Here is a 15,942-nt window from a genome sequence, read left to right on the forward strand (position 1 = left end):
TCAGGGCCTTGGTTACCATTACTTGTTTTGTTTATTTGGGGCATCTTTCTTGGATCTTTTAATTTGTAAGCTGCTGGAATGCAATATAGCAGAAATGCAACAGCTTTTAATAAGGCACTTTATTAAGTGGCAAGCTTATGGTTCTAAAGCCATGAAACTGTCCAAATTAAGGCACCAACAAGAGGTTACCTTCACTCAAGAAAGGGTGATGCCACCGGGAACAGCTCTGTCAGCTGGGAAGTCATGTGAATGGCATCTGCTGGGTCTTTAGGTTCTGGACCCAAAGACTCTTTCATCTCTCTCATCCGGAAAGGCACATGGTGACGTCTGCTAGCTTTCTCTCCTCATTTCATAAGGCTTCCCCAGGGGTGTTTTCCTTCAGCATCTCCAAAGGTCTCTGGCTGTGTGGGCACTAAAACTTTTTCCAAAATGGTTCCCTCTTAAGGACTCCAATAAGGAACCCCACCTTGAATGGGTGGAGATGCATCTCCATGGAAACCATCTAATCAAAAGTTACCACCCACAATTGGGTGGGTCACATCTCCATGGAAACAATCAAAGAGATCCAACTCAGCGATGCTGAATGAGGATTAAAGGACCTGGCTTTTCTGGGGGTACACAACAGATTCAAAGTGGTACACTGGGCTTAGCTATTGTTTTTGGAGGTGGTAAAGACATTTCTCAAATCCCTTCAGAAAGGACTTTCTCCCCACTCATCTCCCCACCCCATTGGGGCAGTAATTTTCGGTCACTGATTGTGCTGTCCTTAGGAGAGCTCCCAAAATGGAGAGTACCAGAATCACTAGGGAAAGTTAAAATATATATATATATAGCTTCCTGGGCCCCATCCGTGGAAAGCAGAATCCAAAGGGAGAGGAGGAAATCTATTTGCAAGAACTTACTTGTGTGGTTCTGATGCCGGAACCATTGGCTCAGGAGGAAAGGAAGTGAGTGCCAGTAGCTTCTTGTATTTGCCTCTGAGTACGGCATTAGGTCCCTTTTCCAGATGGCTGAGACAGGGCCCAAGGAGCAATGTGACTGGGCGAGTTGCAGGGAGGGTGGCATCAGTGTCTGAAGCTGTCTGTATTTTCCACGGCCAGGACAATGGTTTTCATAATGCAAAGGCAGTTGGAAGCACTGAACACCAAAAAGGCCAACTGACTTTTTTTTTTTGCATGGGCAGGCACCAGGAATCGAACCCAGGTCTCTGGCATGGGAACTGATTTTGATTAAAGCTCATTGGGGGTTCACTTTTCCCTTTTGAAAATTATAATCTATACATAGACTAGAACAGTCTTGCATATATACCTTCATGTTACTGAATTAAAGTACTTGTAATAGCTTCTTAACCCCCTGGGGCAGACTCACTTCCTAGCCATGGCCTTTCCGCCCTGGTTTCCCCGAGGCAGCTCCCATTTTTCCCAGACTCGTAAGGCAGTGAGTCAAACTGAATCTCAGCCAGAAACCTGTCCTCTGTGGTTATTTATACCTCTAACTAGGACTTAACTTGTTATTTTAAAATCTTTCCTTGAACCCAAGTGACAACTGGAGAAAAAAGGTTATTGCGTGGTGACTTTGCTCCACCAACTGGTTCTTACTGGTCTGAAATATTAGCTTGAACGGTACAGGTTGGCACTGAAAAGGAATGAGTGAACTGAGTCTTTAAATATCCTGATCTCGAAGAGTCATGTTTGCCATCCCCACAATTAAAAGTTGTGGAAACTAGGCTGCAATTACATAGGAACACACAATGGAGAGGAATAAAATACCAAACACCCCATCTTCTATTCGTCTGCCCAGATTAGAGGCAAAATCAGAACTGTTGGGGGTGGGGGAGGGGGTTGGGTTTATTTTTCAGAAGGAGGCTGGTACTCCTCTATCATTACTTTCCTTCTTTTCTTAATCCCGTCACTGCCCTTGCTCCCCCTAGACAGGGCTGCAGAGCCAAGCTGGAAGAACCACATCTGCTTGCTTATTCCCTAAACCCAACTAAACATCATCACCCATTCCTGTTCTCTCAGTTCATGAGAATGGGATTGATAAACTGTTTTATGGGGCTTGAGAGGACCAAGGAATGAAGAGAGAGAAGAATGGGATGGCAAATTACAGTTCACTGTAAGGGCAAAGGAATGCATATGGCATAGTGGTTGAGAGCTCAGGTAGAAAGGCCTGTTTGCACTCCAGCTCTGCCACTTATGAGCTCTGTGACCTGAATAAGTCTGTTAACCTCTCTGAGCCCGAGTTTCCTCATCTACACAATAAGATCAGTTCATTGGATTGTCTTGAGGATTAAATCAAGAGTTATTCAGGAGTAGGGCATAGCATAGCATGCACAGTTAATAAGGATCTAATCTATGTCAGCTCTGATGAATAACAATGGCTAAGGTCAGAAACAGAGCCACCTAACAATGGAATGAGCTACCTCGTAAGGTAGCGAGTGTCATGCAACTAGAAGGATTCAAGTAAAGGAAAGGTTACTATCTCTGAGGTTTGTAAGAAGGATTTTTGCATCCAGTGAGAGCCTGGTGAGACAACTCTGTGATCCCAGTTCTAAGACTCTGACTGGGGGGAGGGGACCTAAGGTAATGGAAAGATTATGGGCCAGAAAGGGCAGACACCTGGAACTTGATACAAAACCTTCTGTGTGCCACCAAACTGCCCCCATGAGACCCCACTTGGCCCCTGGAGACTATTTTTACTCCTCTCATCTTACAGACCTAGTTTGTTAATCTCCTTATATTTGCTGTTTTGACTTCCCAGCCAGCTTGCTAATCAGTTTGCCTGTTTGACTCACAGGGTTTGCATTTGTCACTGGGACTTAAACACACACTTGTTTTGATTTCTTTTTGTAAAATTAGAAGCGTTTGATGTAATGACTCTACCTAGACACAGCTGGTAAAGTGAGAATAATGCTCAAGTTTGCACAGTTTAAACACAATGTAGACAATAATTAGAAATGCTATCTTTAGATGTTTAGGATAAGCTTTTTCTCAGAATTGCAGTGAATTTTTTTCTGAGTGGGGCTTTTCAGTACACATATACAGAAATACCAAAAATGTAAGAAAATAGAGCAAATCAGCCAGCACTTTGGTCAACTTGAAAGACTGCAGGAAATAAACCCACTGATTTTAGATCTGAAATTTTTGACTGAATGCATAAAATCTTTACATTCTCCATAATTTTCATGACTACCCTATGATCAAATCATTTTAGGTGACAGATTGCAGCTGATAAGTTGCTATAAGATGCTAGAAACAATACTTGGCCTCTGCTTGGCCTTGGCAAGGGTGGAGGAGGAGAATGACGCAAATAATCAAGACAATCATCTTATATCAGGAAAATTACCACGTTTTTATTTCAGGTAACAAAAAAGATAAAGTTATGATACACGATGATCACAGAATCCAATAAAGCAAGGTCTGCAAATAAATAGAAGTTGCTTCTCTCTTTAAATAAAACTACAAAATAGCAGCCTGTTAAAAAGAAAAGCCAATTGTTTTAAATTTAATAGGCTATCACTGATCTTGGCTAAGATCCCAAAATATATTCCTGAGTTCACATAGATTCCAGAAAGTCAAACTTTTCAGTATGCATCAAAAAAAAAAAAATCTCATTTAGTAAAGAAGTGATATGGAAGGTAAGGCAACATATCTGTATCTATCATTTTAAATTGCCTTCATGCTGTATCAACTTTATTTTTTTGTGTGAGCAACCACAACATTGAGACAAGTCTTCGTTTTTTCTGCTTCTCATTTCTAATTAGATTCACTACTGATCTCCCAATTACATGTCTGATCTCCAAATTTTCTGTTCAGAAAGGCATCTGGAAAAAAAAGGAATTTATTAAAATAGCGGGTTGGGGAAATCCTTTGGCTTTCTGGCATCCTAACCGGAGCCACTGAAGGTACTTTCAAAATTATTGAAGAAGAGTGTTCTAAATGGAGGTTTCCAGAATAAAATGGAGAAGCTTGACTTTTTTCAAAAAGAAGGGAGAAAGCCATCCACAGGTCTGCAGGAAAACAATGTTAGTAGAAGAGAACCCCGTTTTTTGGAGGAGCAGAAAAACCAAGAAGGGCAAAGACATGCTGAAAACTGAATAAAAGAGAAGATAATCTCAGCGGCCAAGTCAGCTGGTCTTTGAAATTCCTTAAAGGGGAGATCAAACTTTTTATGCCACATGGTGAAGTGGGATGAAAATACATTGAAAAATTCACTCCAGCACATGAATGACTAATACCATTCTTTTAGAAATCTGTATCCCTGATGGTGGTATGTGTTTGGGAACAAGGGCACAGAAGAGAAGGATGAAGGAAAAACTAATTTAGCTTAGTTAAGGTTGCCAACAAGAGGCGATTCCAGCAGGGATTGAACTAAATGCCTTCAGGAGCCTTCTAGCTAGAGAAGCTTTGGGGAATAGTCGCATGATGCATAGAAGAGATAAGGAAATGGAGAGGAAGGTGGGCAGAGGAGGCTTGGAAAGAGAAGGAGTTAGGGATGAGAAATGTCTGGTTTACAAGAATCAACCCATCTTCACGGGCCTTAATGAAAGTACAACATACACACATATGTAAAAATCCTCACCTAGAAGCTCTCAGGTACTGAGTGATCACAAGAAATGCGGAGTGTGCAAACAAGCTTTCATTAAGAGACCTGTCAGCTCAGTTTCATTTTTCCAGACTGTTCTGCAATCTGCTGGCAACTGAGCTGGAAAAATAATGGAAGGACAAACACACTTGACTAGGCAAACAAGCAAAGGAAATTCCAGCTACACAATAGGATGGATCGGTAAGAAGTCACAGAGGGGAAATGAGATGGCTCTTTTCTTAACAAACAAACAACTGCTCCTCTTTCCAACTTCAAATTCATCAGTAATAGTATTGACTTTTTTAAAAAACAAAACAAAAACAGGCATGTGGGGTTCAGAGATGGTATCATTGATGGCCCATGCAAATCTACTCCCAACTCTTCTATACTTCCCAAACCTAACTTTGCTTTGGCCATCACCCTTTTGTATGTTCAGGGTAAGAGCCTTTCTTCAATCCAAAGGGTGAATCTTGATGAACCTAAATCCATGATAATTTCCATCCTCCTCCTCAGGGACTGGTTTAGGCATTGACATGTGACAGTTTTGACCAGTGAAATATGAGAGGAATGGGGTTTCTTCCTCTTAAAATCACACATATGGTGAGAAACTTTCTTCTGCCTTTGGGGACAGCAGTGATGCCCGGTGCTCTTGCAGCCATCTTGCTATCATGAATAGTGGCTATGGAGGCAGGCAAAGCAGGAAGATGGAAACTCAAGTCCTTGATTGCATTCTTGAATTAACCAGCTCTGGAACTGCCCTGTGAAGTTTTTTGTTAAGCAATATAATTCATTTCCCTATTGTTTAAGTTTCTTTAAGTGTAACTTGTGGCTGTGAGTATCCTAACGCAGGGTTACTTGGTGTAGTAAGGGAGAGAATGCTGCATGCTTTCTCAGTGACTCTTAAAAAGACAAAAGAGCCATAGGTAATTGCTGAAACTTTTTAATGTCGGTGCCACAGAAGGGCCACGTTGGGCCAGGACTGCAGAGGTGGGCCAATGTCACAGCTGTGTTCTGGATGTTGTTATTATTACACATATAACAGGATCAACTCCTTGGCCCTAATTCTGTCTAATAACACCAGACCCTCTCAGGCTGATTGCTCACATTGACTTCTGGTTTTCACCCCTCTCCCACCCCCCTCCCCTCAAACCCCAGACTCTCTAGGACTCACTGCCGTTTTCCTGACTGTGATGAAATGCATGTTGGAGTTTATTATAAACCCTGCTTCCCAGAAGACAATGAAGGGCCCTAAAGATGTACACCTGGCAGACTGGGGGTCAAAACCAGAGCTTCTGCTGGGACAGATTTTTCTTTTTATTATTATTTCATTAAATTTGGCTGTGGTTTCCTTTGGTGGCTCTGGCATCGTACGTGGCAGTGCTGAACACTTGCAGGTGGTAAAAGCCTAGCCCAGCAGGAAAATTATTTCTGTGGCTGATAGCCTGTGTCGGCTCTGCAGCTGCAGCAGCGCCTCCCTCGAGGGGAAGCTGGGGGGGGGGGGGGGTCTGAGTAGGGGAAAGTGAGGAGGGATGAATGGAGTATCGGGGCATGGCGGGCAAGGGTACATGGCCAATCCATCTACACGAGAGCAACACTGATGACTCTGGGATGCCCATTTTCCTGGATGGGGGCGACCTCTGGTGAGTGGGAAGAAAGCTGCTGGATGCCCCCCACCCCCGCCAAGTGTCTAACTGGCAAAGGACAGGACGCTTTTTGTCTGTACTTTGCCCTCTTCAGAGAGAGTGAAAGTGAAACTGGATGGGATTCTACTCTGCTGGCTGAATGATGCCAGATGAAGTCTGGAAGGGAAGCATGGGGGAGAGGGTGTGGGGAAGGGGCAGGCTGGCCCTCGGTGCAGGTTTCACACCCAGGGCCAAAAGCTTGGTATAAACATCCTATTTTTAGGAAGAACTTTCTACCCCAGCCACCCTGGGAGCCTCTCTTTTTCCTGCAGGAGGGTATCTCAAAGGAGTGATTCTGGCTCTCAGAGGCATTCTGGGCTTTAAGATCTCTTATCAGGCCTTCCTGGGGTAATGAATTGAGCTCCATTCAAAGAGAGGGCTACATTTGATGATCCTTCCATTTTCTGCAGCACCAGAAATGCTCATTTTTATCCCCAAAGAAATAACCAAGTACGGTGGACCATTCCCTTCTTTCCCACCCCGTGAACTTGGCTCCACCAGTCAGTCTCCTTTTGGTGCTGTAATCAAGTTTTTTTTTTTATTTTTAACTTGCCTGCTTTTCTTCCCTACAGGGGGCACTAGCTCTGTGTCATTAAAACCCCAATATCTGGCACAGAGGAGGCAGCTGTAACATTTTGTTGAACAAGTTCATGGTTTCAGGTGGTATGGGAAACTGGGTTTCCCGAAGCAGCTGTGATCTTTCCCAATCCCAGATGACCATAAAATCCTAAATGCAGCTACAGGTTGAAAGAAGAGAACCAGCCTCTCATCTCAGAAACAAAAAATCAGAACACTGGGGGCCCCCTTCAGGTCAACGAATCCTCTAGAATTACAGGTCGGAAAACTCAACTTTAGTAGTCAGCAAACAGGGGCTGTCGGTTTCTAACCAGAAGAAGCCCCAGCTTCTCAGCCTGCCTGAGCAACCCTTTCCGCCTGTCAGTCGGAGCGTGACAGAGAGTGCCGCCAGCAGAGGGCAGGGACCCACGCAGGGAGGTCCTACTGTCTTGATGACACGCAGCTGTGGGCCCTCTGGATCCACTGAGGCTCAGGTCCACCTTTCTCTCCATCTGCCTAACCATCACCAAGAGGGGATCACAAAACCCTATCAGTTCCAGGCTCATCTCACAATTTTGATCAACCACATTAAACCCTAATAGAAAACCATCTTATCTCTAATGAAACAAATGTTGATAGAAAGACGGATGCCGAAAACCAGCCGTACGGTGGGCACAATCTCCGTGCCTTGCCGTGTTCACAGCGGTGTGTCTTTGGCAGAAAGAGATGATATGGAGAAGCTTGAGGACCTACGTTTAATAAATCAGACCATACTGGCATCGTCAGAACATTCAGTCTGCACACAGGATCAGTCTTGTCTCACTTGCAGGCTTGGAGGTGTTGTAGGAGCACGCAACTCCTGCATACCATTCTGATTTTTAATTCCTTACTGTCCCCCTTACGTGTCATCACGTCTAAGCCTTTCCCCTTCATGTTTTCATGGTGCTCCTCGTGCCTTCACCCTCTGGGACATCTATGTCGTCTTCCAGTGTGGAATCTGCGGGCGCTGGCTGGCTGGACTTCAAGGAGTCTTTGCCAGGCGTGGGGGGTTCTCCTCTGGAGGCCAGGTGCAGTGGGGATGGTCCCATCTCGTGGCTCGGACCTTCTCCAGGACTCTCTCTTCTGACCCCTACCAGTTCTGCAGCTGCCGGTTCCTTTGTCAGTTTAATTATTTCCCTTCTAAGCCTGTTTACTTCTTCTCCCTCGGAAGGTAACTGGGGTAATGAAGGATGAAAGTGCTTGCGTTGGTTCCCATGGCTCTGACTTGCCGGGGAGTTGACAGCAGGCTTCCCAGCATCCTCCAGCGCTGTCAACGCCTCAGCGGCGGCACAACTTTCATCTTGTTCTTGCTTCTGAACCTCCCCTGCAAACAGAAGAGGACAGCGTCAGACCTCTGGCAGGAAGTCAGCCCTGGCTTCCCCTCTCCTCCCAACCTTCCATCCAGCCTGCTTGTCACCAGGCCTCTGAGAAAGGTGCACACTTTTTTCGGGGGCCCCACCTGGCTGGGCCGGGGCCCTGGAGCTGAGGGGGAGCACAGGACTCAGATGAAAAAAGCCAGCAAGCACTCTGGTGATTACAGCATTATTAATGGAGGGGAAGGAAGCATTTGGGCTGTGTTCATAATTCATCCTTTTCAGGGGCCTGCTTATCTCCAGCTTCCCTCGCTAAAGGTGGCTCCTGTGCCCATAAAATATTTAAATTGAGGACAAAGGTTTTGTTGGTTCTGCAGCTCAGGGAAGACCTGGAGCTCTTTAGAAATGAAAAAAGGCTCAGGTTCTTCAGGGTGGGAAGCAGAGGGAGCGTTTGGGGAGGGGTCTGTGCCCTCCCCCATACTCTCCAACAGCACCCCATTCTTTGATGCAGATACTTGAGGTTTCCTCAATTTCAAATAAAATGCTATCGGCAAAAGCAGCTTCAGGTCCTCCCTTCCACACTCAACTGTTGTCCTTAATAGATATAGAAATTCTAGAGCCACAACTGGATGGGAGAGAACCTGGGCCTCGAGTGCCAGCTGTTAGTCCTGTTTTCCTGCTCACCAGCCTTGCCATCAGCATGGCCTGTCTGTCCTCCATTTCTCACACAAAATGAGATTCTCGGATGTCCCCTGAAGACCTAATAAGCAAGGGATGCTCTGCATAACTGCGAAAGCAGCTTGAAGGGGCGAGCTCTCAGTACCTGGGCATGTGCAGTCAATGCCAGGCTCTGAGTTTCCTGAGATTCCAATTTTTCTCAGCCCTCAGGCCCCACAGCGATGAAATGAACAGGACAGCCACAACTGGGCTGATGTCAGCCTGGATGGAGGTCTCCTCGGAGCACTTCCTGGTACCCTGAATGGAACGACAGTGGAACCCCCCAGTAATTGGGCTTGCCACCAGATACCTGTAGGTGTATTTTAAGGCTAAAAGCTGTAACTTTCAGAAGGAAAATCCTAGGAGGGTAGAAAGGAAAACCTCATCAACTCCCCAGAATTCAGAACATGAGTATCTGACTATGTTACTTTGCTGCTTAAATCCTTTCGCTGGCACCTCATCATTTTCAGGATAAATGGCAATTTATTTCATTTAGGTCCCTCCTCAGGTCTTTTCCTGATCTGCTCTGGCTGAACTCTGCAGCCTCATCTCCATGGTTCTCTCATGTATTCATCTCTTTCCAGCCACTCAATGCTTACCTTTAGTTTTTTGCATGCACCATTCAGTTTTTTCCTCTGCAAAATGATCATTACAGCCAGTGCATTTCTGTGCTAGGCACCGTGCTAAGCATTTACACATCTTCACCTTATTCTAGAATGTGAGTCCATGAGAGAGCAGGAGCCTCATCTCATTTGTTCACAGTGCTTGGACCAGTGTCTGGCATGTTATAAGCATTCGAGAAGATTTTTAAAGAATTCCTTTCTTTTCTTTTTTCTTTAATGGAAGTACAGCAGAGAAAGAAGTGCATAAATCAGAAGCATACAGTTCAGTGCATTCTCACAAAGTGAACACACCCTTGTAAGCTGCAACCAGGACAAGAAACAAAACCTCATCAACTCTCCAACAAATAGCTGTGCCCCCCGCCACCTCCTGCCACCGAGTCACTCTCTCCTGACCAAGGGAAACCACTCTCCTGACTTCCAACACCAAAGATGAGTTTTGCCTGGTTTTGAGCTAAAGAAGGAATCATACTGTCCAGACTCTTTTACAGCCCAACATTAAGTTCATGGAATTCATCCAAGTATATGGCATGTAGAATTTCTGTGTGCAAATATTTCTGAAGTGCTGAATGAAAACAGGCAAGTCACAGAAAAAAAGGAGCAAAAAAAAAAAAATTAGAAAAAAGAGAAGTAGAAGCGGACAGCATGTTAAAAGATCCATAATATCTCTTCTGAGAAATCTAAATCATAAGACGCAGTTTCTCATCTATCAGACTGGCAAAAGTTAGGTTTGATAAAGCTTAGTGTTGCTGAGGATATGGGGAAACGAACACAATTGTACATTAGTAAAGAGAATAAAAATTAGTACAACCCTTGTAAAGGGCACCTGGGCAATACGTATTCCAGACTTAAATGCATTTACCCTTTCACCCAATAATTTTACTATTAAATCTACCTGTCGGTACAAGCTTGTCAAGGCATATGTACCTAGACACACACTATTGTGTTTTTTTGGGGTTCATGAAACCGAACCTGGTCATTATTGTTTTTTTGTGTGTGTATGCTATATGGCAGGGTCACATTTCATTATTTTTCCACGTGAATATCCCATTATTGCAGCACCATTTGCTCAATTTTTTTGTTTGTTTTTCCCTTGCTTTTGCTTTTTTGTTTTTTTGGGAAATGCATGGACTGGTAATTGAACCCGGTCTCCCACATGGCAGGCGAGAATTCTACTGCTGAGCTACCCCTTGTACCCTTCCTCACTATTGTTTTTAATAGCAAAAACCTGGAAAGAGAGGGTGCAAGGGTAGTTCAGTGGTAGAATTCTCGCCTGTCATGTGGGAGACCCAGGTTCAATTCCTGGCCTAGGCACTTCCAAAACAAACAAGCAAACAAAAAACAAACGAAAAACCAAACAAAGAAAAAAGCAGCAAATGGTACTGCAATGATACTCACATGGAAAAGAATGAAATATGACCCCTGCCACACAGCATACAAAACAACAACAACAACAAAAACCTGGAAAGACTCTAAGTGTCTTCGATAGGGGATTATGTGTATAGATATATTTGCTCACATGTAAACGTTTTCCTGGTGATATGCGCTAAAACTGAAGGTCAATGGCAGGAGGCAAAGGTGAAGGAAAGCATTCATTTTAAACTTTTCTGTGTTTACATCTTTTAACTGTGCTTGCATTACCAATATTAAAAAAAAAGATATGCATCTTCCAAACTATTCCACCCATTATCATCTTGTCTGTCCTATCACTAGCTTGCAGACCTAGAGGTCTACATCCACTGCTTCCATTTCCAACCCTGATTCAGAACTTAGGCCCTTCAGTCTGCTGTGACTCCTTCCCGTCAGTGACCTCTGAATCACCAGATCCGCTGTTCTTCACTCGGTCCCTCCCCCACCTGCTCTGTAGCACGTGGCTCCATTGGCCAGATTCCTCTCTTACACCATCTGCCTTGGCTACTGGAACAACACAGCATTCCTTTTCTCCTCCAGTCTGGCTCTGTGAGCACACAATGTTAGTTTCCTCTGGCTGCTGTAACAAATTATTGCAATCTGGTGACTTAAAAGAACATGAATTTATTCCTGTACAGTTCTGAAAGTCAGAAGTCCAAAATGGATTTCCCTGGGCCGAAACCATGATGTCAGCAGGGTGAGACTCCCTGGGAGCCTCCTGGAGAGAATCCATTCCTCACCTCTTCCAGCTTCTGGTGGCTGCCAGAATCCCTTGGCTTGTGGTCACATCACTCCAACCTCTGGTCTCTGTGGTCACCTTGCTTTCTCCTCTTCTATGTGTGTTAAATTTTCTTCTGCATCCTTCTTATAAGGATACATGTGATTGCTTTCAGGTCCCACAGGATAATCTTCTTATCTCAAGACCCTTAACTTAATCATATCTGCAAAGTTCTTTCCTTCCATATAAGGTAACAATTTTAGGTAACAGGTTCTAGGGATTAAGACCTGATACCTTTGGGGACCATTATTCAGCCTACTACAAATACCTTCCTAGTTTCCTTTTTGACCCAAAGATCTCTGTCTGGTCCCTCACAGGTGGCTTTTCGCAAAGATCTGCCATCTCCTTCTCTCCTTTTTCTCCTCTCTCTCACTTGGTGGCTGTCACATGGCCTCAACTTCTGCCCATGAGTTTACCTCCCACATCTTTATCTAGAGCCCTGATCCTTCCCTCTCAGAGCTATGGACCTATCTTCCTAGCTCCCCATCAGAGCCTCCACCTAGATGATCTGCTGGCACTTTTTAAAGATAATCCCCCTCTCAATAGTCCTCCCCCTCATTTTCCATTTTGGTTCTGCTTCATGGTCATGTGGGCTTAAGACCTTGAAGTTGAATTGGTTTATTTCTCTTTCCCACCCATCAGTTGCCAGGTACTGCCTACATCCCTCAGAAATGTTTCTTGCATCTGTCCACTCCCTTCCCAGAGCAGACCCTCGCTAAGCACAGCCTACAATGCTATTGGCTCTCTATATAAATCGCTTGGGCATATTTCCCCAAGGTTCAGCCGGATGTGACTCACACATCATCACCTTATCCAATGAGCAGGTAAGCATTCAGAAAGCCAGGGAAAACCACTCCTGCTACTTCATAAACCCAGTCCCTGACAGGTGACAGGTATGTGTTGACTTAATAAGAACATCATGTATTTCTGAGGATTTAATAGATCATCTAATAATATATTATGAAACACATAAATCTAAGTAGATACAACCTAAAAAAATAGATGTAATTTTAAGAGTTTGAATTAAAATTCAGTTTAGAACTTCTGCAATATGTAATACTGTTATATGCATGATCCATTTTAATTTTAATGCAATGCATAAAAATATTATTAGTAATAACAGCATGTGGTTTTGAGCCTTGATTTAGCTAATCGAGTGTCAACAAATTTTAAGAAACTAAAAAAATGGCTGAACCCTGGTAAAAACTTGGAGAAACCCCAGAAGAAATGAAACATTAGTGAGATCAGACACTATAAGACTGAAACGAAACAACTGAGATAAAGAATGGTGGCACAAAATGAAAAAGCAGCAGCACTTGTGTTCAGATCACAGACACCCCAGAATCCCCCGGGTCTCTTCAACCCACTGGACTGTGGGTTCCAACCGTGGGAGGTAGACCTCGCCCCTGTTCCCACACCTCACCCCACTAGTTCTTCTCATACACATTTGCTTTTCACATTCAAAGGAAGCAGTTTTCTTTTTCTTTGGCCTTTTCGATGACCATAGACAAATCCTAGGGACAGACTTTTGATCCAATCTACTTTATGCTTTATACTCTTAAGAATCCAATCATTAACTTCAGTAAGTATCATACCTGGAAATGAGATCATTCCTTGGGTCTACAGTAAAATACATGAACGCATAAATGACTGAATAGAGCAAACTCTGAGCGTCACATTTGACAACACAGGCTATCAGGAGATAGAGAGAGGGTAGCGATAAGGCCTCTGGTGCTTAAGGAGGACAGAATGCTCGACAAGGTGACTGTAAAGTTTCAGTAACGGAGAGCACAATAACGTGCGATGGGGACACCATATCGTAAGTATGATGGAAAGAGCTGTGTGTGAATATGGTTGAAAGAGGAAGGCCAGGGCCATGTGTGGCACCAGAAGGAAAGATAGAGGATTAAAAACCGGGATGTTGTAACGTAGCGAAACCTTATTTAGTTCCTAATAAGTTTCTTTTTTCTAATCTCTGGTTCTAAGTTTACCTATCAGGAAAGGAATCTTCCCTAAAGTTCTGCTACCCAAAGGGGGTCCCTGAACCCATAGCAGCGGCATCCCCTGGAAGCTTGTTAGACCTGCAGATTCTAGGCGCAACCCAGACCTATTGGTCCAGGAGCTGCATTTTAGTAAGATCCCAGGAGACTGGGTGCACATTAAAGTTTGACATGTGGGCCGGAAGCACCAATCTGATCATGCCTTTCCCCAGCTGACAGTCCTTCAAAGGCTCCCACTGCCTCAGGGAACAAAGCCCAAGCTCTTCACCTGGCATTCAAGGCACTCCATGATCTAACCCCAGTCTCCCTTTCTACCTAATACCCCAAAGCTTCTCCTTGTATCCCTGCGCTCAGGCCACACTGAGCCGGTCCCCACAGGGCCTTTGCTCAGGCAGTTGATTCCTCCACAGCTATCAGTGTAGCACCAGCTGAGGAGCCCCCAGGGCCAGCTCTACCTCTCACCTCCTCCAGGAAGCCTATTTGATTAAATCCAGCCAGAAACAATCTCCCCAACCTCTGAGTTCCCACAGGCTGTTTGGACATCCTTGGCAACTTAGTGCTTTGGATTTTTTTACCCTTAAATTGTGTTTATACATACATACTTAAATTCCCCTTAAAGATAAAATCTTCCCTGGTTATTTATTTGGCCACATTTACTAGGACATTTTTTTATTTAGGAGAGTCACATAACATAAAACGAATCATCCTAAAGTGAACAATTCAGTGGCATTTAGCACATTCACAATGTTTGTACAACCACCAACTCTATCAGGTTCCAAAACATTTTCATCACCTCAAAAGGAAACCCCCACTCACTAAGGCAGTTGCTCCCTACCCCCCCCCCCCAGCCGCCTCACTGCCACTGGCAGCCACCAATCTCTTCAGTCTTGATGGATTTACATATTCTGAATATTTCACATAGATAAAATCATACACTATGTGACCTTTCGTGTTTGCATTCTTTCACTTAGCATAATGTTTTCAAGGTTCATCTACATTCTAGCATGTATCATTACTTCACTCCTTTTTATGGCTTAAGAATATTCTGTTGTGTGTTTATATCACAATTTGTTTATCCAGTCACTCACTGATGGACACTGGGCTAGTTCAACCTTTGGCTATTGTGAATAGTGCTCCTATGAAGTTGGGCATACATTTAATTGTTTGAATACCTGCTTTCAATTCTTTGGGGTATATACCTACGGATGGAACTGCCGGGTCATATGGCAATTCTATGTTTAACTTTTTTTTTTCTATGTTTAACTTTTTGAGAAACTGCACGCTGTTTTCCACAGAGACCATACCATTTTACAGTGCTGCCAGCAATGTATGAGGGTTCCAATTTCGCCACATCCTCAGCAACACTAGCTATTTTCCGTTTTTTTCAGTATAGACATTCTTGTGGGTGTGAAATGGTACCTCCCTGTTAATTGTTAAAAAATGCTTGCCAGTGTTCTATAGTGGGGGGTATTAAATGTTCAAGTACACAAACATACATGACTACACATGGATTAGTGAATGTATTAATATATTCAATGCATTAATATATGAAAGAAGTCCTTGAATTTATGGTATTCATTTCAGGTTGTACTTGGGTCCCTACTCCCAAAATTCTTAAAATGGCATGAAAAAAAAAAAAGAGATTTCTAACTTGCACCAATATTTAGCTAGAACTAAGGTAGCTCAGGGAAGCAATCACATACTTTTAATACAATCAAATGAAAATTTTTACAGTGGCTCTATGGGGGTCATGGGAAATAGTGATGGGAGTCAGAATGAGCAAGTTTCCTGCTTAGTGCGGGGAATTTTATTCAAAAGGAATAAATCACGGTCTTTTCTGCAGCTAAATTTTTCACTAACGTGAGATGAATAAACTCCTTCTAGAAATTATTCTTATGAAATGACTTCTTCCAGGACTCTTAATAGTATATTCGGGTGCCCTGGAAAAATTAATTAACCTTCCCCATAACAACCTAACCCCTAAACCGTTTGAGGTGTGGTTTTACTTTGGGTCAGGTTAATCTTCTGTGCCTTAATTTACATCCAAGAGAGAGTAGTTTAAATTACACCGGGGCCTTTTGTCGCTGTAACTTTGCCTTGTGCCATTTCTTTAGATAACATTCCACTCATGTCCAAATGTATGAATCTTTTTAAGTAGCAAACCTCTGAGATTACAAGGGAGAACTTTTGGCAGGGGGGAAGGTGGGAGGGAGGCACTGCTGTCATCATTATAGGGTCAAAATG

At 43.7% G+C, this 15,942-nt stretch overlaps 1 protein-coding gene and 1 non-coding gene across 6 annotated transcripts in view; one reads left to right on the plus strand and one right to left on the minus strand.

Annotated features, from left to right (window-relative positions):
* Nucleotides 1-3,333: 3,333 nt before the first annotated feature.
* Nucleotides 3,334-15,942, minus strand: part of CCDC149 (coiled-coil domain containing 149) — a 124,646-nt gene continuing 112,037 nt past the window's right edge. For all 5 annotated transcript variants that reach the window (XM_077136519.1, XM_077136515.1, XM_077136517.1 and 2 more), the window contains one exon: nt 3,334-8,184. In XM_077136519.1, coding sequence (XP_076992634.1) covers nt 7,751-8,184 — 434 coding nt within the window. In that variant the 3' untranslated portion in view covers nt 3,334-7,750. The remainder of the gene's footprint in view (nt 8,185-15,942) is intronic.
* TRNAD-GUC (transfer RNA aspartic acid (anticodon GUC)) lies at nt 10,754-10,824 on the plus strand. The gene has a single exon. It is a non-coding gene; the product is annotated as a tRNA-Asp (tRNA).

This window comes from Tamandua tetradactyla, chromosome 19, assembly GCF_023851605.1.
Source record: "Tamandua tetradactyla isolate mTamTet1 chromosome 19, mTamTet1.pri, whole genome shotgun sequence".
NCBI classification, from domain to species: Eukaryota; Metazoa; Chordata; class Mammalia; order Pilosa; family Myrmecophagidae; genus Tamandua; species Tamandua tetradactyla.